At 42.0% G+C, this 11,504-nt stretch overlaps 1 protein-coding gene across 2 annotated transcripts in view; it reads right to left on the minus strand.

The window, feature by feature from the left end:
- Nucleotides 1–11,143, minus strand: part of USP7 (ubiquitin specific peptidase 7) — an 80,549-nt gene extending 69,406 nt beyond the window's left edge. Inside the window, exons 1-2 of one of the 2 annotated variants that reach the window (XM_081887376.1) lie at nt 11,006–11,143; nt 6,304–6,404 (exon numbers count right to left, since the gene is read on the minus strand). In XM_081887376.1, coding sequence (XP_081743502.1) covers nt 6,304–6,370 — 67 coding nt within the window. In that variant the 5' untranslated portion in view covers nt 6,371–6,404; nt 11,006–11,143. The remainder of the gene's footprint in view (nt 1–6,303; nt 6,405–11,005) is intronic. The other variant, XM_081887377.1, reaches the window with a different exon arrangement.
- Nucleotides 11,144–11,504: the final 361 nt, after the last annotated feature.

Consider the following 11,504-nt stretch of genomic DNA (forward strand, 5'->3'; position numbering starts at 1 on the left):
TTAAAGTGGTATTATAGCGCTTTAAATCTATGGTGTGAATGCGGCCTTCGCCCACTTAGGGCAATCTTGATAAGGAGAATCAAGTGGAAGAAGATGTAAAAAAGGAAGCTGGGGGCTGGTGGAGGGACCAGGAAATAGTGGAGTGGTGTGGTTCAAACAGGGACTGGAGAAGTTGATTCGGGAGTTAAGAAGGGGGACTATGAGACTCTAGTGTGGGGAAAAGCAGAGAGAGGATAGTGTTGGGGAGGTGGGAAGAGAGCGCCACCATCAGGAGATTTAAGGAGGTTGTAATGAAAGAAACTGAAGATGGGTAGGGATATTATATGAGAGATAAAAATGAAGGAAAACTTTGTGGGATATGTGAAGAGCAGGACAATAGCCCCAAGGCCCTCTTTGAAGAGAAGAGAGTGGGCGATGGCTTGTGGTGGCAAGGTATGATGCAGAGAAGGAAGAACATAGAAGTCAGAGCATTACTCCAAGAAGCTGTCCAGAGTTTCAGATGGATCTTTCCCAGTCACACCAGAGATTTATCTTGGAGTCTCTTTCATAGCAGGGGAGTGCTTTCTCTAAGATGTTGCTCTTAAGTGCTGTTTCCAGAGAGCAAGCCAAGTCCCTCTACTGCAGCAAAAACATCTCAGAGGCTTCTAGCATCTTAAAATTGGGAATCTGCTTCCCTGCGGATGTTGTGGGACTCTCTTCAACTCCAGGGATTATTTATTTGTTTGGATAATTTATGTATCACCCTTTGAACCGGCCACACAGCAGTTTACAATAAAACCAGGGAGATAAGAATGCATAACAACAATAAAAGCAGCATTAAAAAACACAACAAATCACTGAATCACAGTTACTAATAGCAAGAGCCTTTCCTCTTTCTAAGATGCATCACGACTATTTGCCTGAAGCTATAAAGAGATGAGGTTTGTTGCACCTCAATAGGAAGAGAATTCCACATGCAAAGAGCCACCACTGAAAACCTTCCTGGGCCCTCACACCAGGTATGTCATCACGTGTAGAGACCTCATCTGATGTCAAAACAAAGTCAGGTTGATATGGAAAAAGATTTGGTTTGGAGGGTCACAGACTCCTATCTGCCTTAAAGTCGAACTCTTAATAATTATTGCAAAAAACGCATGGACTAGAGTGGACGGAGTGAATTCTGGATGGGGAAACTGATGTCATGGTAAATTTGTTGATCTTTATGGTGCTCAGGACTAAAACATATAAAAAAACAGCACATGTGCTGCCCCCTATTTTTTTTATCAGGTAGAACAGGGAAGAGTAAGGAGAACTGGGGAAGTAAGGAAAAAGAGAGGTTGAACAAAATGAGATATTATAGATAGGGACTGCAGCAGGCAGAGATGACAGCTCATTTTAACAATGCAATGGTTTGCATTCCAACTCAGAAGAAACCTGCACTGGTTGAATGAGGCTTAACTGTTAGGTAAGACCCAGCTTCCTTCTGAGTTGATATGCGCTATAAAAGTGCCACAGATAATTTATAATCTTCAGCTTCATAATTCTGTGGAACAGGTCTCAGAAATCTCACAACAGAATTTAACATCTGATGCAGTTCCAGAGAGCTCATGGGAAGAAATAGCCCTAATGCTTTAGCAAGGATTCACAAATACACTTGCCACATCACTGCTGGTGAGGACAACTTTTGCACAAATAGAAAAGAAGCTGCTTTATAGAGAGTCAGACCATTTGTCCATCTATTGTCTATACTAGCTGGCAACAGCTTGTCAGGATTTCAGACAGGAGTCTTTTCCAGCCTTCTGTGGAGACACCAGGCATTGAACCTGGGACTTTAATGCGTGTAGAGCATGTTTTCTACCACTGACGCCATCCATATGCAGTCAGAATGATGAGCTTAAATCCAGTGCCTTAGACCACAGGCCAACCCTACCACATCCCACTTCAAGGAGAGCCCCATGCCTCTTAGGCCTGGAAGAATGTGAGAACTTTGCGATACCAGGCTGGCTTCAGAAGCACAAGAGAAATGCAAGGACCTTTCCCCTGATGCCGCGCTGAATCTCAGAGTTACTTGGAGAGCTGTCGGAAGACTTCATGCTTCACTTTGAATCCCTATGGGGATTCCCCTCCTCTTTTTTTGCGAAAGAAGGAAAGGAACTTGCTATTGACAGTTGTGCTGGGTCCTGAGCTCAGGGAATGGCAGAAGACCCCCGTTCTCTCCTTCTTGAAAGGGAGGGTAGGATCATGGCACAAACAAATTTGGCTGGTTACCAAGTTGAGCTAAGATTTGTGGACCCCTAGCATCCATGCATACGTTTTACTATAGATTTGATGGAGAAAAAGCCACAGACTTCTGTGTCATGAAAGGTTGTGCAACCCCTCACACACAAAACCCCCAAAGTGATAGCTTTGCTAAAATCTGAAAGAACCCTGTGGCAAACAGCCAGTGCTTGTGAGAAGGTGACGTTGATGATCTTGGGCAAAGGAACAGCTGCAGAAAGTTGCAGTTTCTAACCCATAGCTTCCAGCATACCCTCCTCCCTGTTTTCATTTTTTAAAAAATTTACAGCACCTTTACAGCTGCTCCTGTAAACCTTGAAAGAATGGAATAGACACTGAATGAGCTAATGAATTAAAATGCTTGAGTTTGAGGTTAAACACCAAGAGCCATTTCCAAATCGTCTTTTTTCTTACTGCCTTCGGTGAATTTATTTTTATTTACAGATATTTTTAGCCTGCCTTTCAATGCAAGTGCTCTCAGGATGGGGTAAAGCAATCTAAAACCTTATCAACAACAACATTCCACGGTAATACCGTAAAGCAAGGGCAGTAACACAACAGCAACTGGTACAGCAATGACAAAATTGGAAAAACCAGCTATTGGGAATGTCAGATAAATAGGTCTTTGGCTGTCAATAGAAACTAATAAATGTTGGTGTCATCCATATATCAGAAGAGAGGACATTGCCATAGAGAAGGAATCTTAGTTGGCATCAGCCTGCTTATGCATTGAATATACTTCTGGGGACTGTGGTAGGGTACCACTTGAACTGAGATTGTGCCTTCAGCCTTGTAGAATCAGTTCTCTCATTTTATTAGAATCCCCATAGTATACTGATGTGTCTTCAGTTTACAAAGCAATAACGCATACTCAGGATCTCTTAAGAGTCAACTAATCTCAATTAAGTGATTCTGAGTATATGCTTCTGCATAAGACATTCTGTGTTGGATTAAAATCAAAGTTTCTCTAGAACAAGGCTCCAGATACTGCTGAACTACGGCTCCCATTACCCCTGGCCATTGACCATGTGTGGTGTACCTTATGGGGCTGTAGTTCAGCAACATCTGGAGGGCCAAAGATTCCACACACCTGAACAACATTGGTAGGTGTGGAAGCTTCAGCTAGCACAAAATGCTGCAGGTAGGTGATTATTGGAGAACGTCTCAAGGTACTTGTACTGGTGTACAAAGCCTAAACAGCTTGGGGTCTGATCACCTAAGAGGACACCTACGCTGCTATAGACAAGTCCACCCATTAGCATCAGCCAGGGAGACTTTCTTGCCTTTGAGGCTTGATCAGCAACAGCTCTGGGGAGATCCTTCTTGGTGGTGGCACTCCAGCTTTGATGCTTCTCTTATTTACAAGCTTTATTTGTCAAGCTTTTTGACAAGTACCCCTAATACAGTTTACATAGCAAAACCGGATTAACACTAGAATACAGTAAAAACTACAAAAGGCAAAACAAGCAGCAGCAAGCTTAAAACAACACCTAGAACCAAGAATTATTATTTTTAAATGCAGACATTCTAGACTTTACATGAAGTTGTCTCCAGCTAAGTTCTACTCAAAGAAGACCCATTTAAATGAATGGACATGACTAATTTAAGCCTAGTAGTTTCTATGGGCTCTGAGTAGAAATTGGTTGGGGACAATTCCTGGTGCCTAAAGGATAGCAATGTAAGAGTCAGTAAATATTCCCAAGAAAAGAGTTAAATAGTTCATGCCTCTCTGGAAAAGATTCTATGGTAGCCACATACCTTACTTCTGAATTTTGGGAACACACAGCTCTCACTTGACAGATCCGCAGAGGAGAAAGTGGATTGGGGCCTTTATGCATCTACTGTACTTGGATACTCCCAGTAGGACATATCCAACTAAGTTTTACTCAAAAGTAAACCCACTGACATTGATAAGAATAGGTTATTCATATCTACTAATTTCAAGGCATCTACTCTGGGTATGACTTAACACTGGATCCAACCCCATTCTTCTGGCTAGCTGTTTGCATCTGAAGCCTGATTGTTCCTAGCAAGGCATCATTTGAGATTAAGTTTAACAAAGATAATCTTAACAAAGGTATTTTTTGTTTTAATGCAAATATTTATCAAGGGTTTAATGGGGATGTTTGGCATGCCCTAGTCCTGACCTCGTACCATACACAGGAGTCCACAGAGGATGAACCAGACACACACACACACACACACCCCAGGTCAAGGACCTTGAGGAACAAGCAGTGCCCTCCAGTACTAGTATAAACAATGGCACCAAAAAATCTGGGTTCGGACCAAAGAGCAACAACATAGTATGATTCTACATCCCACTAGACACATTGTGCAGCTGATGAGTAAGCAATCCCTGAAACTCCTTCACTTCTGCAGGTTGTGGTTAGGGTTTGGTCTAGAAGGCCACTGTATATAAGGTCTTTCTCTTCTGCCTTCCACTTGCTGGAAATAACAAGGCTTGGGGCTGCTGCTTCCTGATTCTGGTGCCTCCTGTTCCCCAAAGAATGCTGTTTGGTCTAAAGTGATTTCCCCCCAGTTATTCTGGTTTTGACCCCCCATTTCCCTCTACAAATATAGCCTTTGAGGACTTCCATCACATTCTGTTATAAATACCTTATTCACATTGATAAACAGATGGCAGATTATTCCAGAATTTCAGTTTCATTGCAAAGATTTACAAGGGCAGCCAACATTGTGCATTCTGAAAATATTAATTGTCCAGAACCCAAAGACCTTCAAAATTATTTTTCTTTTCACTAGAATTTGAATTTTACAAATGCTGAAGTGTTGCATTAAAATCCATTAATACAGAATAGTCACAGCAAGGAACAACTTCTGAAATATGAGTTGTTAAGATGGACTCTCAAATTCTTACATAATTTTGCACCTAAAATTTACACTTTTTGAAACCAGTGAAATTTCTCCCTAAAATCAACCTGGAATTATCCAAGATATAGGCAAATCTATGTTTTTGGATTACTTAATGACAATTTTTTTCAACTCATGGGAAAAATGTCATTTAAAAATAGCACTTTAGCATATTCCTGCTCCTTTTTATTGTCGTGAGGATTAGGGCTGCAAGTGTTAACTGGTAGATTAATCAATCCGATCCTAACTGAGATTGCTGGAAAGTGTTTTACTGAGTTCAATGTGAGTAACTTTCAAGTAACTGCATGTAAGGATTGCTCTGTAACTGAGTAACTGGTGATCAGTTTCCAGGGGCGAAATTGCACTGATTCTGGTGTGTCATTGCATACAGTACTTAATATATTTATCTTTCCAAAAATATATGTGGTAACTGTAGATTGAATTCTACAGTCCTCGGTATCTTAAAAAGCTGGCTTTGCTTTGGTTTTGTCAGTATGCAGATTTGTTTACATTAGACTTGATTGAAAGGCAGATGTTACATTATTTCACTGATAGCTCTTGTGAAGCCAAAAGTGCAATTTGCCTCACTTGATGTCACCATAAATATGTCGCCTGAAATTTTTTGCCTTTGTGGGCAACCTAGTCATAGCATATTTCTAAGCTAATCTAGTACTCAAGGGTTTTTGTTTATTACTATTCTGTTTTTTAAATGAAATTGTTTAAACTGAAATAAATTTACACCTTGCTTATTATCATAACACAACAGAACCAGAGGGATGGAATGAATGTTTTATAAAACTTCAAAATCTTGCTTTCCCCCCATGGGTCTTGGCCGTGCTTTTTTCTGGGGGGACACAGGGGGACACATACTCCAAAACATTTTGTGAATCTATGAGTAGGAAAATGAGAGTACCCCTAAACATTTTTTTAAGAAAGAAAAAGCACTGGGTCTTGGTAACCAGTCTTCATTTTCTTAATTTCTTGGACGGTGAGGGTATATCTCTATTTTGTAGATTTAAGCTATATAATAAACAATAACAATAATAACCGAACTGGTTTAACAGTCATTGCTTCTCTTTCCTTATTTTGGTATGGGAGCCTAGTGATCTCTAATTCCCTCACCAAACTACAGTTCCCAGGATTCTTTGTGGAAGTCTTTCATCATGCATGACTTACTTGAGAATAGCCTCCTAAGGTCCCAGTCGTCTGCAGAAAGGGCTGAATGGATTAACTTCCCAAACATGAGTATGTAATAACCTTGTCGTCCACAATTTTCCCTGCAATATTTAAAAACAAAATACAGAACATGTACTAAAATGGAGTACCACATAGCACCTTTGATGTCCGTGATGCTTTGCAGAGCATGAGGAGGAGGAGATGCTGGTGTTTGCAATGTACCTTTCTGATGTTGATAGAATATTTCAGATTTGATAAACCTGATAATCCAGTACCAAATACTGCTGCCCTGGGCTCCTTTGGGAGGAAAGGCATGATATGAAACAAATGATACTTTTCTATCAGAGTGGCCTCAGGTGTCAGAGCATCCACATATTCCCTAAAGTAGATACATAGGAAGCTACCTTCAACTGAGTCAGTCCATCTAGCTCAATATTGTCTACACTAGGCATAGGCAAACTCGGCCCTCTAGATGTTTTTGGCCTATAACTCCCATGATCCCTGGCTAGCAGGACCAGTGGTAGGGATGATGGGAACTGTAGTCCCAAAACATCTGGAGGGCCGAGTTTGCCTATGCCTGGTCTACACAGACTGACATGGACTTTCAGGAGGCTTTTCCAGTCCCACCTGGAGATTCCAGGGATAGAACACAGACCTTCTGCATGCCAATAAGCTATTTAGGGTCTTCTGTATTTAAAAACTGAAATTTTATATTTAAGACATGTTTGAGAAACCATTTAAAAAAAAAGGCCGAAGGAATAGTAACCAAGCTGGCTCCAGCTTTGGAGCGCTTTGTTGGTTTGCTTTTGGCTTTTAGGCTGTCCCTCAAAGTTTACAATTAAATAAAATAAATTAAGAAAAAATATTAAAGTTTTAAAGTAAAATGTTTTGGCTTTTGCCTTATTCAGCCATGTGGATGTGAATCAAAGGGCATTCTAGCCAAGGTGGTAGTTACAGAACACTGAGGATGGAATATGTAGTTGAGTGTTATCAGAGATAAAGGTTATCTTTCTGGGTTGACGTCACATGGTGTTATGGTATTAAAAGTATTTATGTCCAGAAATACGCTCTTGTTTCTACTGTCCTTTGATCAGACAGCATCTTTAAAAGGGGACTCTGGCATAAAATTGCTAAACTTGACAGTTGCAGCTGGTGGGGCCGAAGGCAAGGAACCCAACAGCAAGTAGACCCAGAGCCAATTGCAAGCAGGACCAGCTAATTCTAGCTTTCTCCCCATCTTCCTCCCTGCTCAATTCTATCAGGATGGCACTGAGACTAAGGCCTCATCTGCACTATGCATTTAGAACAGAATCATTCAACTTCAGTAAGTCATGGCTTCTTGTAAAGAATGCCAGGCACTGTAGTATTTTCAGGGGTGCAGATCGTCCTTAGGAGACCCCTATTCCACCCACAGAGTTACAATTCCCAGAGTTCCTTGAAAGAGAGGAATTGACAGTTAAAGCACTCTGGAAATTTTGTGCAGAGAATAGGCGATCCCCTAGCGACTCTCAGTACCCTGACCAAATTACAGTTCCCAGGAATATTTGAGGAAAGTTGTGACTGTTTAAAGTGGTATGATATTGCTTTAAATGTATGGTGTAGAGGGATTGTAAGGAGGAGGAAGCTGACGCTGGCAGTGCCACTCCTGGGGCTAATTGTGAGCAAGAAGAAAGGTGAGGGCTGAAGGCAGGCTGTTCCTCCTGTGCCCAGTTTACCCTAATGCATGCTCTGGTTATCTCCCACTTGGACTTCAATGCGCTTGACATGGGGGCTACCTTTGAAGGTGACCCGGAAACTACAACTAGTCCAGAATGCGGCAGCTAGACTGGTGACTAGGGGCAGCCACCGAGACAATATAACACTGGTCCTGAAAGACCTACATTGGCGGACTTCCGGGGTGGTGCCTTCGGTAATGGCTGCCTCCCTCTGAACTGGAGGGACCAGCTCCGCTCGAAACGGGTCGTATCCACTGCTGCGAAGCGGGGACCCTCTCAAAAATCACAGGCGGACGAAGCCTGTGACCATGGGACTCGGCGGGCACCTTTAGCGCCCCCCCAACCCACTAAGGAACCCATCAACGGGCTCCGAAGTGAAGAGGGGGAAGCGGCGCGGTGCTGAGAGTCATCGGCTATTTCCGCGGAGCGAAGCCGCATTGCTGTTGCCGGAGAGCGCTGCCTTTTTCCTGGAACAATTGGGACTTCAAAACAACAACCCGTGAGTAGTACGGAAATTGGATCTCTTAAATATTCTTAAATTCGGTACTGATCGGGGAAGGTCCAAACAGGAAGTCTGCCTCCCCTTTCTGTAAATACTTTAAAGCAAAGAACCTCCAACTAAGGTCGTGGAGAACTTTATTTTTTATAAAAGATTTTAATTCTACCGATTGAGACTACAATAAAATTTATTCGGAAGCAGGGGAACCTGCGGGAGAAGAACTAAATTTAAAAACTGACGTGCCACCCCCCAGACCCGGGAGTGGTCTGTGAGAGCCGGTTGAGGAGTAATTGAACAACTTGACAGCTGTCAAGTTAGCTGTCAAGATACAAAAAGATACAAAAAGAGGACTTTGTCTCTGCTGTTTACTTTGGTTACAAATTTACGTTTTAAAAGAAGGAAGGATCGCTACAATTTAACGTATGGAACTTTTGGTTTTGTGCTGAAAGGAGTAAAAAGAAACTTAAATCCCCCTAGAGGGAGTTTTGGGACATTGCATTAAGAACCAGCTGAGAAATTGTTTTTTGACCTTGATATGTTTAAGAATGGCAGTTGGTAAAGAAATACAGTCTGAACTGAACAAGACTTTATTTCTCTTGAGAAAGCTGCAAGGCCAAATAGGTGTTTTGACTACAAATGTTACAACTTTGGGCACAAGAGCCAGTACTAGCAATGAATTTGATAAGAACTTGGTACAGGAACTCTACTTAACTGAACAATCAGAGGAAATTGAGAAGGAGAATAATGTTGTCTTTGAAGAGAAAAAAGGGGGGGACCCAACCATGCAGATACAAAAGGTGAGCTGTAACCTGAGGCTGGACACGATGGGAACAAGAAGAAACAAACCTCTGAAGATGGAAGCCTGGCCTGAATTGGAAAATGAAAGATGGAGAGATCTCCTTATCTGGGGATCATATGACACTTGGATTATAAATCTGATTCAGTTGGAAGTGGGAGCTATAGGGACATTTGGAATCCTAAGGAGAATGAAACAAGATGTGGTATACCCTATAGGCCTTACTTTCAAGTACGCAGGCCTGGCTGGAAGAAACCTGGATGCTGCAGGGCGGGGGTCCCATCGAGATTTGGTCTGGAACATTAAAGACTATCAAAGAGACTGGCAGAGGGGCCATGAGAGAGACTTAAGAGCCTTGGACATAAGGTCACCGGGTTGATGGGTTTATTCTGAGATCTGCTTGGGACTGAAACCAGGAAGAGGGATGGGTGGAATGAAAAATGGGAATTCAAAGTGTACATAATACAAGTTGCTCTTTTGTTTAATCTTTTTTTTGTCTTACTTTTAGGAGAATTGGAAATTTGTGGAAGGGAACTTTCTTTCGACTTTAGGGAATTGTTTTAAGAATAAGCACTGTTATATAGATATGGACGAGAATTAAGTATGGATAAAGTAAAGAAGTGGTTTATATAGAGAAAAAATATGGTTAAATCAAGGTCTTTGTGAAAAGGACTTATTGAATTAATAATTTGAACTGGAATATAAGGATTTGCTGAATTAATAATTGGAATTGGAATACATAAAAGGGAGGTATGAGGAGATTGAGGAAACATGTTAATGAAAAATAAGCATTAGAAATTTTGTGTGTTTTTTTAAAATTATTCTTGTATTTTTGTCATTTTTTTTCTCTTTTTTTCTTTTTTGATTCCTTTTTTTGTATTAATATTGAAAATTCTAATAAATATCATTTTTTTAAAAAGAAAAAAGAAAGACCTACATTGGCTCCCAGTATGTTTCCGAGCACAATTCAAAGTGTTGGTGTTGACCTTTAAAGCCCTAAATGGCCTCGGCCCAGTATACCTGAAGGAGCGTCTCCACCCCCCCATCATTCTGCCTGGACACTGAGGTCCAGCGCCGAGGGCCTTCTGGCGGTTCCCTCACTGTGAGAAGCAAAGCTACAGGGAACCAGGCACAGGGCCTTTTGGGCAGTGGCACGCGCCCTGTGGAACGCCCTCCCACCAGATGTCAAAGAGATAAACAACTACCGTACCTGACATTTAGAAGACATCTGAAGGCAGCCCTGTTCAGGGAAGTTTTAAATGTGTGACATTCCAACAATCTTTGTTGGAAGCCACTCAGAGTGGCTGGGGAAGCCCAGCCAGATGGGTGGGGTACAAATAATAAATTATTATTATTATATTATTAATGGACCACCCTCCACTGAAACTGGATGAAGGGTAGAGAGGGATGTGTAATGCATATAAACTAGCCTACTGAACAAAAGTAAAATTTTACATCCATTGCGGCTTCCACTTTTGCCTCTGGTCCTACCCACCACCAGCATGTGGCCCCCAGAAGGCTGCTCAGAAGATAATGTGGCCTTCATGCTAAAAAAAAGGCTCCTCAGCCCTGTACATTTCAATTTGTTTAATGCCTGGATGCTTAGCCTCCAATCGCCTTCTTGCTGGGACTGATGGGAGCTGGAGTTTCCCATCCCTGCCCTAGGGCCTTGATTTGATGGTCTACATGTACCTGGTATATAAAGACTTGGGAGGCTGTGGGGCCAAGGATCCTTTACTACTGCTGTCTTAGAGCTGGCTGAAGCGAGTTGGAAAAGGTACCCAGGTGAGTGAGCCACCAGTGTTCTGAAATTGGAATCTGCAGAAATGTGGCGGAACGTTCAGCACACAGCCCTGCCTCCCCATTGGCTGTGGCACAGCTAAGAAAGGGAAAGTGTGGTAAACAGAATGCTGAGCATGGCAACAGACAATAGTGTGTGTGTGTGTGTGTGTGTGTGTGTGTGTGTGTGTGTGAAAGCATGCATGTACTGTAGCTTCAAGGGGGTCAGAATAGTAAGAAATGGTTTGTGAAACCTTCCTCCTTAGAATTCTCCCTTGCAAACTGTGAAGTCTAAAATTTGCTAGATATTTCCCGGCTATTATTCACTGAATACTTGCCCTGTGTCCAACATACATTCATGGGGCCACTCCAGCACATTTTGCTGCCTGAAATGAAGGATTAAGGTGGCATC

The sequence above is a fragment of the Podarcis melisellensis genome, assembly GCF_964234715.1.
Source record: "Podarcis melisellensis genome assembly, chromosome: 14".
NCBI classification, from domain to species: Eukaryota; Metazoa; Chordata; class Lepidosauria; order Squamata; family Lacertidae; genus Podarcis; species Podarcis melisellensis.